This window comes from Macaca thibetana, chromosome 4 (assembly GCF_024542745.1).
Source record: "Macaca thibetana thibetana isolate TM-01 chromosome 4, ASM2454274v1, whole genome shotgun sequence".
Classification (NCBI taxonomy): Eukaryota; Metazoa; Chordata; class Mammalia; order Primates; family Cercopithecidae; genus Macaca; species Macaca thibetana.
Window position 1 is genome coordinate 135,738,748 of NC_065581.1, and position 16,925 is coordinate 135,755,672.

Consider the following 16,925-nt stretch of genomic DNA (forward strand, 5'->3'; position numbering starts at 1 on the left):
TGCCTTTATGCACAACTCTGTTTAGAATTGCAACTCTGATTTCATTTAATGGTTCTCGCTGCAAAGCGTTGCGGCAGGTATTGTTTCAAGCATCTGCTTTAGGTCTGGAAACAGTGTCTGGATTTACTTGGGGATCCAAGTGGAAAATCAAATTACAATATCAAGCACAAAATCTTATTTCTTTTTATGACATTCCCTGATTTTGTAATAGTGCATAAAAATACCACATTAAAATAAAAAATACTAGAACTTATGTCATTGGAAATTGAATGCTTATTAACTATGGAAGTTATTTTAAGCCTTTCTTTAAAATCCTCTGAATCTGTGAGTTGGATAAAAGTTTAAGGCATTTGGATAACAAAGATCCAATTATAATTAGCACATAGTTCAAGACATTAGAGAATTCCTTTTATATCACCACTTCCCAGTATTGTCAGTTCAGACTAGGGTGATGAATATACCATTTTAGTTTAAGATACCTTGCTAAAATGTCCCTGTTTAATTTTCTAAAATATGTGTTATATCTGGCCTTCTTTTTGAAAAAGCTATATTTCCAATTTGGCCTTTTGAAGATAAAAAGGGTTTTCTGTAGCATAAAAAATGTCAGCTTTACATTTAAATTAGCTTTTAATGGAAAAGAAAAAGACCTCTTCTACAGGTCTGACATTCAATTTCTAATCTCTAGAGTGCAAAAATATGAGCAATGCAGTGTTTTTATATATCTTATGAAAAAATGCTAGAATTGTTATTTAACCAGATAATAATAAAATCAGGTTTAGAAATATAAACTTTATTTCAATATGTAAAACATGTGAAGACAATATGAGGTCATTTTCTCTATTATTATAATCTTTGCATGCATAAGAAATTAACACTCTTGAAGTTGTAAAATCCTTTGTGACTTTTCTTTGATGGTGTGTTAGTCAAATACTGCCCTTCTCCAGTCCTGCTGTACCTCACATAACTGCAGTTCGCAAGCACACTCCTCCCCTCTCTCAATGGGGAAAAAAATGCAGGGGACAGAGTCACAACTTTAGATTAAAACATGTGAAATAGAAAGGTTATAAAGATCATACTGTGTACAGATTCAGTTATTATTATGGCTCAAGTTAAGAACAGACTGTTTGGCTTAACGATCAGGCATGTTGTGTCTTTTCAAAGCTTGGCATCTCAATGTAATTAGTATACTAATAGCTTCAGTATTCGATAGAGCATGATTCTAGTACTTAATAGTGGTTGTCATACACCATTTAAATGATGGCTTTGGCATAATTTATTGTTTGTCATCTTCATAAATATCATTTGGCCTTCCTTGTCAAGATATCCAGCAAAAAACTTCCCAGAAACAAGTTTAACTCTTTAGTTTTACCATTATATATATTGGTTAAACTCATTTCTTCTTCGGAGATAAAGAACATTGTAGATCCATATTGAGTCAAACTCTCAATCTCTGTATCGTTGTAAGAATTTGGATAGGATGAATCACTGCAGAAATAAACAAACTGAGAAATGTTCATATCCCATAGACACACAAACCACACACACACGCTTTCCTTGCTATAGAATACAGGTTCTCTAGTGGTCAGGGAATGTCAGCCTAGGAAGGTTTAATGAAAACCATGTACTATTGTTAGTTTAATGAAATGCTTTCCAAGGATGTTGATATGCAAGCTGTTTGAAATAAGTCAAAATGATTACAGTTTGTAGCTTGGGACGGTTTCTTGCTGAGCTCAAAGGTGGCTTAACCTCATTCCCTGCTCATTGAGGGAAAGGGATGTGGGAAATGTTTTATTTCATAGCCAGAAGGAATCTGTAGGAGGGTACTCATGCTGCTTCCCATCTTGGCAAAAACCAGCCTGTGGTTTTTATGTCAATTATATGTCAATTACCTAACATTACACATATACGTGAAAACTCTCAATTGCCCCCAGAAGCTAGTACCTTGGGACTCTAAAACTCTTAACTATCAGAAAGATCCTAGATTCCTGGGTCAGATGTGGTGCTTTCTGTGCAAGTCCTTATACCACCCTGAACTCAACACCTCATTTCATAAGGAAGCATGGTCGTACTCCCCAAAGCTATGATACCTGAGCTCATTTAGAAATCATGGGCGTATGGTCATACTATTAGAGGCCTTCTTCGTGTGATGGTCAATATTGAGTGTCAACTTGATTGGACTGACAGATGCAAAGTATTGTTCCTGGGTGTGTCTGTGAGGGTGTTGCCAAAGGAGATTAACATTTAGGTTGGTGGACTGGAGAGGCAGACCCACCCTCAATGTGAGTGGGCACCATCTAATCAGCTGCCACCATGGCTAGAATAAAAATAGGCAGAAGAAAGTGGAAAGAACAGACTTGCTGAGTCCTCTGGCCTTCATCTTTCTCCTGGCTGGATGCTTCCTGCTCTCGAACACTGGACTCCAAGTTCTTCAAGGTTTGGACTGTTGGACTTACACCAGTGGTTTGCCAGGGGCTGTCTGGCCTTCAGCCACAGACTGAAGGCTGCACTGTCCGCTTCCCCGCTTTTGAGGTTTTGGGACTCGGACTGGCTTCCTTGCTCCTCAGCTTGCAGATGAGCTATTGTGGGACTTCACCATGTCATCATGTGAGTCAATACTCCTTAATAAACTCCCCTTTATGTATACATCTATGCTATGAATTCTGTCCCTTTAGAGAACCATGACTAATACAGATATTGGTACCGATAGAGTGGGGTGCTGCTGTAAAGATACCTGAAAATGTGGAAGTGACTTTGAAACTGGGTAACAGGCAAAGGTTGGAACCGTTTGGAGGGCTCAGAAGAAGATAAGAAAATATGAAAGAATTTGGAACTTCCTAAAGACTTGGAGGGCTCAGAAGACAGGAAGATGTGGGAAAGTTTGGAACTTCTAGAGATGCGTTGAATGGCTTTGACCAAAATGCTGGTAGTGTTATGGACAAAGAAGTCCATGCTGAGGTGGTCACAGATGGAGATGAGGAACTTGTTGGCAACTGGAATAAGGGTGATTCTTGCTCTGCTGTAGCAAAGAAACTGGTGGCAATTTGACTCTGCCCTAGAGGTCTGTGAAACTTTGAACTTGAGAGAGATGATTTAGGGTATCTAGTGGAGGAAATGTCTAAGCGGCAAAGCATTCAAGGGGAAGCAGAACATAAAAGTCTGGAAAATTTGCAGCCTGACAATGTGATAGAAAAGAAAAACCCATTTTCCGGGGAGAAGTTCAATCCCACTGCAGACATTTGCATAAGTAACAAGAAGCTAAATGTTAATCACCAAGGCAATGGGAAAAATGTCTCTAAGGCATGTCAGAGACCTTCAAGGCAGCCCTTCCCATCACAGAGAGGCCTAGGAGGGAGAACTGGTTTCCTGGGCCAGGCCCAGGGCCCCCCTGCTCTACGCAGCCTCAGGACGTGGTGCCCTGAATCCCAACTGCTTCAGCTCCAGCTGTGGCTAAAAGGGGCCAAGGTACAGCTCGGGCCATTACTTCAGAGGGTGCAAACCCTAAGCCTGGCAAGTTTACATATGGTGTTTAGTCTGTAGGTACACCAAAGTCAAGAAATGAGGTTTGGGAGTCTCCGCCTATATTTTAGAGGATGTATGGAAATGCCTGGATAGACAGAAATGCCTAGATGTCCAGGCAAAATTTGCTGCAGGGGCAGAACCCTCATGGAGAACCGCTACTAAGGCAGTGCAGAAGGGAGATGTGGGTTTGGAGTCCCCACACAGAGTCCCCACTGGGACACTGCCTAGTGGAGCTATAAGAGGAGGGCCATTGTCCTTCAGACCCCAGAATGGTAGATCCACTGACAGCTGTTGCTATGTGCCTAGAAAGGCTGCAGACACTCAACAGCAGCCTGTGAAAGCAGCCGGGAGGGGGACTGTACCCTGCAAAGCCACAGGGACAGTGCTGCCCAAGGCTGTTGGAGCCTACCTCTTGTATCAGCATGACCTGAATGTGAGAATGTGAGACATGGAGTCAAAGAAGATCATTTTAGAACTTTAAGATTTGGTTAGACTGGGCATGATGGCTCATGCCTGTTACCCCAGCACTCTGGGAGGCCAAGGCGGGTGGATCACTTGAGGTCAGGGGTTCAAGACCAGCAGCCAACATGGTGAAACCTGTCTCTACTAAAAATACAAAATTTAGCTGGGCATGGTGGCAAGCACCTATAATCTCAGCTACTCGGGAAGATGAGGCAGGAGAATCACTTGAACCCGGGAGGCAGAGGTTGCAGTGAGCTGAGATCACGCCACTACACTCCAGCCTGGGTGACAAAGCAAGACTCCATTGGGAAAAAAAAAAAAAAAAAAAAAAAGATCTGGCAACTTCCCTGTTGGATTTCAGACTTGCATGGGGCCTGTAGCCCCCTGTTTTGGCCAATTTCTCCCATTTGGAATGGGTGCATTTGCTCATTGCTTGTATCCCCATTGTATCCGGGAAGTAACTAACTTGCTTTTGATTTTGCAGGCTCATAGGCAGAAGAGACTTGCCTTGTCTCAGATGAGGCCTTGGACTTGGACTTTTGGGTTAATGCTGGAATGAGTTAAGACTTCGGGGGACTGTTGGAAAGGCATGATTATGTTTTGAAATGTGAGGACATGAGATTTTGGGAGGCTGGGGATGGAATGATACCCCACCCAAATCTCATCTTGAATTGTAGTTTCCATAATCCCCATGTGTTGTGGGAGGCACCTGGTAGGAGGTAATTGAATCATGGCAGTAGTAACCCTTATGCTGCTGTCCTTGTGATAGCGAGTGAGTTCTCATGACATCTGATGGTTTTATAAGGGATTTTTCCCTTTGTTTGACATTTCTCTCTCCTGCTGCCCTGTGAAGAGGTGCCTTCTGCCATGATTGTAAGTTTCCTGAGGCCTCCCTAGCCATGAGGAACTGTGAATCAATTAAAAAACCTTTTTTCTTTGATTAAAGGGTTTAATAAATTAAACCCTTTAATACCAGTCTTGGGTATTTCTTCATAGCAGCACGAGAAGAGACTAATACATTCAGCTCTTCATGAGAGGTGTTGGAGGGGAAAAGAGACTACATCCCCAAGCAGGTACATGCTAATGTTAGTAACTCTGGCTTTTCTCTTTGACTCTCTACAGAAGTAAGTGACTGAATCGTCTCTTGTAGCATACTTAATTCCTTTTCTCTGCTTTCTTTCCCTTCTTGTCTTTTCTTGGTAGTGGAAGGAATACCATATGGTGGATAGAGGCACCTTAACTTGTTTCTTTTAGACAATGTTCCTAAGATGATTTTTTTGCCATTAAGGAGATACCCCTTTGCATACTTTCTTTTATTCTAGATTAATTTTACTTTGTTTATGTTGTAATTGTTAGTAAAAAAAAACAAAAAATAAGTAATTTTGAATGATTCATTTAATTAATAAACATTGATGGGTGGCTACATATGACAGTAAGACATGTGGCATACAACCAGATTACAGGTCATATAGTAGGACCCTTATAAAGGAGAGTCAGCGCTCCTTTATAAGAACGAGAATGAAGAGATTCTTTTTGACCCTGTGGAGCATGGAAGAGTCCATGGAGTTTGAGGTATTTGAGCTGAGCCTTGAAAAATGGTTAGCAGAGAGAGATTTGGGAGGGGGAGTAGAACGTACACAAAGATAGGAAAGCTTGGAGTGCTGATGGGCCTTTTTATCTAAACAATAGGTGGTGCTACAAGAAATAGTGGGGGGAAAGGCAAGGAGCTGACTTAAGGTTACCATATCCCTAAACTCTCTATGATAATATATTATTTTCTGAATCATTTTGGTTTTGCAACTCATTTATTGTGGACTTTCTCTATATAAAAACTTAATCCAATCATCTTCACTTTAAATGTCAGTGTAGATTTGACTGCCTGATATTCTAGGGCTGGATAAGATGTGACTATAGGAGCAATTTCTGTCCCTGATAAACCTATATATAAGGATATTTGACACTATGACTTAACCAGGATTTCCTAACTTTTAACCTCGATATAAAGTACATGGCTATCTGCAAACTCTAGCCTGCCATTCAGGTCCCTCTACAAAACAATAGTAATAATAGTGATAAACTAACAGAATTCAAAATACTAATATTGTTGTGCTTACTGAGTAGACAAGGCAGATTGGGGTTTTACGAGCACAGTCTCAATGCTTCAGATGTTGCTATTACAATTTTTAGTGTAACGTTAAAAGTGTCCATGCCACTTATTCTTTTCCACCTTCTATGAGGCAACAGATAGGTGAGGCCATGCAAACAGGTTAAATGGCCATAGTGGGAAATAACCTAGAGTTCAAACCCCAGGGAGAAGTTCATGGAGTTCCTGAGTTGTATGTTACACCATTGATTTAATAACTGCTTTGTACCACATGAAATGCCCCATCCATTGCAAGAAGCAGCATGTTTTCCCAAGTGTTACAAGTGAAAATAAAGCCTGTCACAGAATCAAGGACAGAGGAAATTATACTTGTATCCTAGGGATAAGGTCAAGGTCATAGATTAAAGTATCAATAAGTCAAAAAACCAAGCCAAGGATTCAGGCTGGGTAGAAAGATGAAGCAGGAATTGAGGGATTTGGGCACAGGTTGGAATTGGGAGGTTGGAATTAGGTTGTCCTTCACAGATTGAATTGAGCATAATATGTCCTGCAAGAGAAGTTAGAAGAGGATGCTGTGACCAAAGTTAGCCCAGCAAAATCATGAGTGCAAGGCCCTGGAAGCCTTTGTCTATTTTTGTTAAGGTTTGGAGTAATGTGTTCTGTGGCCCTTCACTGATGGGTCAGAGGAAGGAAGCAGGTGGGGCACCACCCACTCTGCAGCAGGATTTCTGAGGTTGATGGTCAGGTCCTTTGTGATACCTTTGCAGGTCTAGCTGTTGTTTGCAGTCCGTGGCCTTACACAGTCCCATATTCACTGTACAGTCTTATACAGTGTTGCTTCTTTTTCTTGTTATTCCCACACTAAATCTCTGATATTACTGAGAAGCAATATTAAATCTTTTAGGGTACCTACATTTTTATAGAGCCTGATTCTAAAGGTATATTATTTTTGTTGAACTTTGAAAGAAATCAGATTAATGGCATCTGTTGTATATCTCTGCTTGATATTTATTTAATTAATTTATTTATTTTTTGAGATGGAGTCTCACTCTGTCTCCCAGGCTGGAGTGCGTCTTGGCTCACTGCAAACTCCGCCTCCTGGGTTCAAGCAGTTCTCCTACCTCAGCCTCCCAAGTAGCTGGGATTACAGGTGGGCACCACCACACCCAGCTAATTTTTTTTAATTTTAGTAGAAACAGGGTCTTGCCATGTTGGCTAGGCTAGTCTCAAACTCCCGAGATGTTTATTTTAAAAAAAAAAAAAAAATTCAAGACTGTGTACATTAAAAAGAAAAAAAAAGGACATATTGTGGGCATAAAATAATATTATGCAGTAAAGGACTTGTTTCTTATTACTAGGTAAGTAAACATAGTACAATATCCAGTATTCAGTAGATGCTTAATAAATTTTGGTTCAATTGAGCAGGGTATTTATATTTTTTAAAGCATTATCTTTTAAACATGATTTATGCTTGGTGTTTATTCTAAGGTCTAAGTCATAATGGTTATAAATAATAGTATTTAGTTTAGCAAAATCATTTAGGAATTAATTAAGCCTAATATCTCTAATGCTATAGCTGACATTTTGGTATTACAAACCTCATAAACTTTCACTGGTATCCTCGAATCCATAAAATGTTTTTCACATCCGTGGGCAAAAGATTTAGAAGGGGTCATCGTAAGTTCAAAGTGTATAGCCAAAAAGCATGAGCTCATTAACCAAATGGGGAACAGACATAATATAAATAGAAAAGCATGTTTCTTTTTTATAAAACATTCAGAGACAAAAAAATTTTTGTGAAATTTTGTGAATGTCCAGGAAGATTTTTCAAATGTACATATTGCAATAGCACACAAAGTAACTTCTTTCTGATTCAGTTTCATAAATTGCTACATGAAGAAGCACCCTCTAGTAGATAATACTCAGAAATCAGCACTTAATATGGCAGTAATGGTTATTGCTGTCATTCTTTACATCTTTAAAAATAATTAAGCATTACTGCACAGGCATTATAAAGTTCCCCTATCACCATTAAGAGGATATTTGAGGTTTGATGTAATTTAGCAAATTACATTATACAGTAGTTAAGGTTTTTATGTAGTGAAGTAAAATGTGTAGTAGTTAAGCACACTTACTATATAATGCATTGTAGAGTTACACATTCCAGCTGCTGCCAGCTTTGTTCCAGTGTCATTATTGCTTTGCAGGCTGACGTTCCTCAGGGAGTGATTCGAGTGCAAGCTCCCCATCTTTCGAAAGTTTCCATGGCAATACAGCTAACTGAAGAACTAAAAGCCAGTGATGTACTTGCCAGGTTTCTCAGCCAAGAAAGGTAGAGGCCTGTTTTGTGTTAATTATTCCATGGCATAACTCACTTGCTCTCTCTCTCCCGTTCGCTGCTGCTTTTTTTCTTTTCCTTTTTTTAATTGTGGGGTAGTATGAAATGCTTAAAAATGTTGTTTTCCCAGAAGAAGAGAACAGCAGACTTAACCATTAGACTGTTAGAATGAGTTTAGTTCATTTGATGTGGCTTGTGTTCAGGTTGAGCTTGATTCAAGCAGGATTTCTGAGCGTTCCTTCACTGGGCCTATGATGGGCTTGCCAAGCGAGACCACTCAATATTCTTTCCAGGATATGTTGATTGGAGGTTAATTACTGTTTGTAGGCTGTAAGAAAAATTACTAATTAGGATGCAGTGGCATTAAAATAAAGAAAAGACACAACTTTTTCTATGAAATATAATGAATTTCAAAATGGTCAAATTTAAAAACAAACCATAAAGAATTGAAAGAGGAAAACCAGGCCTTTGAGTGCTGAAGTCTCAAGGGGAGAACATACCATCCTCATTAAGGACAACAGGCCCTTCATCTATATTTTGGGGTTGACGGGGCAGGGAAAGTCATTGGAAAGCTGCTAGCATCCCTCTCACTATAGTAGAGTATGCCCTTTCCACAACACTTTGTAGTGTCTTTTCTTAAATTTTAGAGATTCTAACAAGTATATTGAATTTTCAGGTTTTGCCCTTTGAATTCTTTTTTTAGCTGAAGTCATGTTTTCATGCCTTCTCCAGCCTCATTTTCAGTCACTGAAATAAACTAAATGTTTAAAAACAGAGGGAAATCCAGGGCACTGGCATCTCAGTTTACGAATACTCTCTCTTGGTCTTTCATTGAATTTAATCTCCTCATTCTAACATTTGGGGGCTTCAATCAAGCTTTCCGCCAAAGCCTCTCCGATTTTAATATATGGTACTAGAAGTATGTAATATGTTTCTGTTCTAGCACAGGGCCTTAAACAGAACAAACATGTTACATACTTCTAGTACCATAAATGGAAGGGGAGATATAAACATATATTTTAAAGTACCTTCCCTTAGGGTTTATAAATTGGGAGAAAGGATGACTCTGTGCAGCTAACAGATGGTGATGAAATGAGAGAGAGGTTTATTGGTAATATCTAGGCTTCAATAAGCCAGTGTAAACTTCCCTCAAAACAGCACTCTGAAGTAAGTGCTATTATTGCATCTGTTTCACTGATGAGAAAACAGAGATTTGCAAGGTCACACATTTTTTCATAGGTGGTAGAACTGGAATTCTCAATCTGTGGTTTCACTCCAAAGGCAGTCCCATAACCATTCTCCATGCTGGCTGGAGGATCTACAGAGCACCATAGATCTGGGAACCACTAGTGCAGAGTCTGAGAGTAGATGGATTTTGGGGGATTATGTCCTGGGGGCAGTTGGAAGTTCTCAAATGTCTTTCCTCCCTATAGTGTTTTGCAGCTTCTGCAAAGCCAGTCCACTTCCTCTCTGCTCCCTACTTTGACTTAGTAGATACTAACTTTTGCCATTCTTCCCACCAGCCATGCTCTCATTGTCTCCCAGAATGTGTACCTGAAGACCTGGCCAGACTTCAGATATAAGCAGCTCTTTCCAGCCAGACACAGTTAATTTACATTTACTTTCAGGACCCAAGTGCTCAATTTAGTCTGTGCTTTTGTTCCTCTACTTGCTAATAGTGTGAGACTATGAAGCTGTACACCACATTCAACTGTGACTTTAATATTTAAGGTACAGCATGAAACAATCATAGGTATATTGTTACAGAAAGCACCAACTTGTGACAACTATCCTCTGACAATTTTGGATTTCCTGCTTGTTGTGTTTGTATTAAATAAGCATTTGCTACACCCGGATTAGGGTATCTTCTTCCCGCTCTTCCTCCTATCCTTCTCCACCTAGATGGAAGTCTGGTAAACTTCTCCTCCATTTACCTCACTTCCGCACCCAGTCCTCAGCCCCTTTCCCTATGCTTGCGGATGCAATCTGGATTTCAAAGCTAACTATTTCTGTTTCACCTTCAGCTAGTTTTTATCTCTTTAAGTCCAACTTCCTCATTTATAAGAATGGACCAGAATAGCGTCTATTATTGTAATTAACTGGAAAATGATTGTGCACATATAGCACTGTCTGTCTGGGCCACATAATAAGTGAAATTCTCAGTAAATGTTTATATATTTCTTCCACCACATTCCTGTGCTTCTTCCATTTGTATTCCACCTGTGTTGGGGCAGTTGGAAACTGTATATCCTTCCATTCTTTTTCTCCCCCCACCTCCTCAACTGAAGCCAATAGATACATGAATGACATACAATATATGTATAATAAATTGCACATTCATTCATTCTTTGATAAAGGATTATTGCCTTTTCTTTAATGATGAATTTGTTGATTAGCATTATGCAAAAATCAGAGTATGCCAGGAAATCTAGTTCCTGTTTCTTTAAAGTGGAACACAGATACTTGAGAATCAGTCTGAGAGCAATATCTAACTAGATGTCTTTCTTTAAATCAAGCCTCCTGAAACATTCAATTTGGTTTTCACAGAAATAGGGACTCTCTTTAGACCCATAGTTGATTGTGTTATGTACTAGATTAAAAACAAAAATAGTAATGATTAAATTACTTAATTTAAAAGATAAACCTACACCCTGGTTGGAAACAAAGTGGATCAGATGCAGTGCAGCAGGTGGAACATAGCCTGAGGACCCAGAGAGCCCTCCAGTGTGCCAGGGACACAGGGCGGGGAGAGAAAGGAGGAGAACCAGAAGCCATTCCGTGGGTGGTGAGGAGGCTGCTGCTATACCATGTTCTTCCTAATGGCTCGAATACAAGTCAGACCTGATTTTCTCTTCTCAGTTCCAGAGAGCGTGTCTTCAGGGCCTTATCTCAGTGGTCTACTAACCTTGCCATGCTTCAGAATCCACTATAGAGCATTTGAAAAGCAGTTTCTTGGGCTTTATTCTAGACCAGTTAAATCTGAGTTTCTAGAGCTCTCGGTCTGAATTTTTAGCAGGTTTCTCAGGTAATTCTTTTATAGAAAGATTTGAAAGCCACTGAGTTTCACCAATTTTTATGTTTGAAGCTTGTTCTGGAACACTTTATTCTTTGAAGAGTGTAAATCTTTAAACACTTTTTTTTTTTTTGTCTTTTTGAAGACAGGGTCTCATTCTGTCTCCCAGGCTGGAATGCAGTGGCACAATCTCAGCTCACTGCAACGTCCATCTCCTGGGCTCAAGCAGTCCTCCCACCTCAGCCTCCCGAGGAGCTAGGATCACAGGCGCTCACCACCATGCCCGGCTGAATTTTTTGTATTTTGGGTAGAGACGGGGTTTTGCCATGTTGCCCAGGCTGGGCTCAAGCGATCTACCTGCTTTGGCCTCCCAAAGTGCTAGGATTACAGGCATGAGCCTTCACACCCAGCCAGACGCATGTCTTATTCTTTATATGCATCTTGCACACTACTGGAGTTGTCAGCACAGCAAACCCATGATAAATACTTATTGAATAAGCATAATGTGAAAACTAAGGTGGAAACATTTCTTTTAATAGTTTTATGAGGACCATTTAGGCTTGTATACAAAGTGGATAATCATATTAATAATTTGATTGGCAGCTGAAATGTTACATTAACTTTTCTTTTGAATTTTACAAATTTAGATACTGATTTACTATTTTGCCTTCAGATGTATAATTCCATTTGTTTATCTTAATGTACAGGTGTGACACTTTTATTACCTATTGGGTACATTTAACAGATGGGAAAATACAAACGTGTAGATAATTACAGTGTATCTAAGTTATGAATTTTTCCATACCAGCCAGAATTCCCCAAGCACGTTAAAGTGATTTACTTGCAAGCTGTTTGATGATACAAGTAATCCCTTTGTTTTGTCCCTCATAGTGGGGTTGCCCAGACTCTCAAGAAAGGAGAAGTTTTTTTGTATGAAATTGGAGGAAATATTGGTAAGCAGGTTTTTTTTCTCTTTACATTTCACATGCTGTTTGGATATTGCCAGTGGTTATTATTTATGTCTTTGGAGGAAGAACAGGAAATTAGAAGTAAAATATACCATGCTTTAGATAGTTGCTGAATATTGTGAATTTATTTAATGGTTTGACCTTTCTCTTCAGGCTCTGTTTGAGCTCCTTCTGTACAAATGCCCATCTATGTTCAATTTCAGCAAAGGCAAGTTCCCTATACAGTAAGAATAACTCCTGGAATGGTTAATGATGCAAGTTTTTCAAAACTCTCTTCTTTTTAATATACTCATGTCACATAGTAAAGGAAGTAGTTGAGTTTATATAAGGCTAAGATAACACTTTATTATAGTACAGTATTAGATATTTTTAGTAAAAGCAGATTTACTTTTGCCACAGTTGATTTACTGCTAAATTTTATACACATGCACACACACTCAAATTCACATTAGTAATTTAAAAAATGGAATGAATTAATTTTGACCATGTTTTATATTTTACCCTTTTGTAATTATCAGTGAGTCTTACCCATCTCTTTTTAAAAATTTGAAATAATCTTTTTCTCTTTTTTGACTCTTGGAAATGGTAAGGGTAAAATTATTAAGAAATAAATGAAATAATGTTAAGTTCAAAATAGTAATTAAAAATAATTTTACAGGGCGGGCACGGTGGCTCATGCCTGTGATCCCAGCATTTTGGGAGGCCAAGGCAGGTGGATCACGTGGTCAGGAGATGGAGACCATCCTGGCTAACATGGTTAAACCCCGTCTCTACTAAAAATACAAAAAACAAATTAGCCGGGCATGGTGGCGGGTGCTTGTAATCCCAGCTACTCAGGAGGCTGAGGCAGGAGAATGATGTGAACCCGGGAGGCAGAGCTTGCAGTGAACCAAGATCAGGCCACTGCACTCCAGCCTGGGCAACAGAGCGAGACTCTGTCTCAAAAAAAATATATATATATACACACACACACACACACACACACATACACACACACACACACACAGATATACATACATACATATAAAACAATAAATTATGTAGAATGTTTTTGTGGGAATTAAAAATGTTAATAAATTATTGAAAGTTAAAGATAGGAATGTGAAGGCTTATTCTTTAAATAGGCCATGACACTAGAAACCTGGAATTGTTAACTCTATTAGTAAAGGTTATTTAAATATTAATATATTTGATTTGTTCTTTTACTTTTAGATCTTGGGAATTAAGTGTAGTTTCTTAGGTGGATTCAGAACCATTGCCCCTCCTAATAAGGTGATTAAGGTTTTAAGGAACCATTTAAAAGCCTATCATACAAAATATTTTCAGCTTCCTAAATTAATTTGAAACCTATTCATTTAGAGAAAGACTATCAATTTTACTTTTCCAGTTGTTGGCCAATTTTTACAATATTTTGAGAAACAGGAAAGAATGAGAAGTTTTTTTTTTGATTTGTTTTGTTTTGGAGACAGTGTCTGCCTCTGTCACCCACGCTGGAGTGCAGTGGCGCAATCTCGGCTCACTGCAACCTCCACCTCCTGAGCTCAAGCCATCCTCCCACCTCAACCTCCTGAGTAGCTGGGACTACAGGTGCGAGCCACCATGCTTAGCTAATTTTTGTATTTTTTGTAGAGACGGGGTTTCATTATGTTGCCCAGGCTGATCTCGAACTCCAGATCTCAAGCAATCTGCCCACCTCAGCCTCCCAAAGTAGAATAAGTATGTTGAAGCCCAAGATTTAAGAGTTAAATAATTAAGCTTAAGTTTAAAATTGCATACCAATCTACCTGCTGTATTAAACTGACGCAACATCTATTTTAACAGGGGAACGCTGCCTTGATGATGACACTTACATGAAGGATTTATATCAGCTTAACCCAAATGCTGAGTGGGTTATAAAGTCAAAGCCATTGTAGAAGACTTAACCAGCTGCAGATAACCATGTGGACCTTCTGTAATAATTCTTGCTGAGTCAAGAGTGTAAATAAAAGAAATGGCAGGACTCTGATTATTCAGTTGTACCCAACTATTTAAAAATGACTCCCTCAAGCCTTAAAAAGTCATAGATTTGTGCTGCTGCCAGAATTATATTAATTATTATTAATGTTATTATTAGAAAAAAATTTCTGGAGTGAGAGTAAAGAGGCTTAATTAGCTTATGGGCAGTTTTCATATGCTCTGTGAAATGTGTCCAGATGTGACATAGTTGTTTTTTTTAATATGTGAAAATGTATTCTCTTCCCACTCTTTTCTCCTAAACTCATGTATACTGTAATATATGCTCTCTCACCTCTATTACCTCCTCACATCTGCCCTTTCCCAGTTAGGTTTGCTTTTTGACCAAAAAGATAACAAATACCAGGTATGGCAAGTTGTGAAGATAGCACATTAAAACATACCTAATTTCACAGTATTCCTGTCACGACAGAATGTTAGTATTCATCTCTTTGAATCATTTGCTCAAATAATAACGTTCCACCTTTTCCTGCTGTATCACAGGAGGTGATTTGCATTTTTTTTCAGTTCATCTGACTTATGTTCACAGAATTGTATCAGCGATCAAGAAAATAGGACTGTCAGAAGCTGCCAGTTATTACTGAACCATTAAATACTTATATACTAAGAATAAATAAAATATACCCATGTGAAATAATAACTGGATTATGGATAACAAGAGAGTGAAAGCCAAAGCACTTTCTGTCTACTGTACTCTTCTAAATGGAATTTTAAAAGTCATAGCTGGCTTTACGTGTTGTCATATTAGCGTTATAAATATGCATGATAGTATAATCCAGTAATGGTTGAAGAAAGTACTTTACTTAAAGAGGGATTTTTTTTAAACTCCTGAATAAGTCTACTGGAAGAGTTATTCTTCTGGGTGAACAAGCTTTTGTTTGTGTTCTTATTTTAAATAATAGGAGTCAATTTATTAAAATATTGTCAAAAGCCTATTCCCAGGGATTTTAATGCACAAACCATATTGTGACAAGAGATGAGCCTCTGTATTGTAAATAAGAGAAATGAAGTAGAGAAATGTTAAATATTTTATGAGTTTAGAAGGTAGTAAATAAAAGGTGATGTAAATGAATGCTGCACAAACGGTGTTTATGATACTTTTAGTAGTACTTTAGGAAAAATTACACATTCTCAGAAGCTCTTGATGTCTCTAATTAAGGGGGGGGAATGGTGTTAATGAGAACAGTCATAAATTTTTAGCATATAATTACAAGAACAGCCTGTGGATATGATCACTTAAATAATTTTGTGGTGATTCGTGCCATTGCTTTTTTTATTTAAAAGAAAATTTTGTAATTAAATGCCTTTTTCTAAATTATCTTCTCTTGGAATCATTACTTTTAATCCTATGTGTTTATGAGTATTTTTGCTCTTTATTAATATTGAGAAATGGACTCTTTTTGTTATTAAAAGTCACCTCTATTTTATTTCTGCTATTTTCTTTGTCATTTTTAAAGTAGGAAGATGTCAGAGATATAAATGTGTTTTCATCTTTAGTTTTTTTCCTTTTACAAATTTTTATTTTTTAGGATTTTCAAAATACAGTTTAGTCTGTTTCTTTGACAATATGTATTAATTTCCCAATTAGCAAAATGGTACTTTTTAGTGGGTTGAAAACAATTAACAACATAAAAGAAAAATTAAGGGCTTAGAACATTTTAGGTGTATATGACTTCAAAAAAAAAAAAAAAGATAGCAGTGAGGATGATGATTTAAGTAAAAGGTTTTCTGAAGCCTATGCCAACTAATTTTCACAATGTTTGCTACCTACCTGAAAAGGAGGGTCAGGAGGGAGACACAACATATTTTTGATCATGAAAAAATATCAGATCTTAATTTTTAAAAAGTGAAAATGCCATTTTATTTTGAATGCCTTTTAGAACTCATGACCCAAGTTAATCAATATTGAATAATATGACATAAATAACCAAAAAATATGGACTTTAAAAAATCTTTATTTTTTTAGAGACAGGGTCTTTCTCTGTTGTCCAGATTGGAGTACAGTAGCGCATTCATGGCTAACTGCAGCCTCAAGTGCTGGGGCTCAAGCAATCCTCCTGCCTCAGTCTCCTAAGTAGCTAGGACCACAGGTACATGCCACCATGGCTGGATCTAAAGAGAAAAAAAGCTTGATACTATAGATCCTTGAATATAAATATCCTGATATTAACCTACTGCTTTTGCTGTGATTCTTTTCCCTTAGTGAGTTTTAAATCTCAGGCTAGATTTTTATTTGTTTTTCTGTGTGTGTATGAGACAAAATAAAAACAAATGTATTTGCCTTGAGTTTGAAACATTTGAACTCTTAAGGGAGGACTGGTTGTCCTGTTAACGTTGGTGATGCTCCTTTCTCAAAGAGGCTTCATTAATCTGTTCTCACATTGCTATGAAGAAATACCTGAGAGTGGGTAATTTATAAAGAAAAGAAGTTTAATTGACTCACATAGTTGGGGAGGCCTCAGAAAACCTACAGTCATGGCGGAAGGGGAAGAAAACATGTCCTTCATA

At 38.1% G+C, this 16,925-nt stretch overlaps 1 protein-coding gene across 1 annotated transcript in view; it reads left to right on the forward strand.

Moving 5' to 3' along the window:
• Positions 1-16,707, forward strand: part of ARHGAP18 (Rho GTPase activating protein 18) — a 136,874-nt gene extending 120,167 nt beyond the window's left edge. The window contains exons 12-14 of the mRNA XM_050788874.1: positions 8,293-8,417; positions 12,328-12,389; positions 14,226-16,707. Of these exons, the coding sequence (XP_050644831.1) occupies positions 8,293-8,417; positions 12,328-12,389; positions 14,226-14,317 (279 nt within the window). The 3' untranslated portion in view covers positions 14,318-16,707. The remainder of the gene's footprint in view (positions 1-8,292; positions 8,418-12,327; positions 12,390-14,225) is intronic.
• Positions 16,708-16,925: the final 218 nt, after the last annotated feature.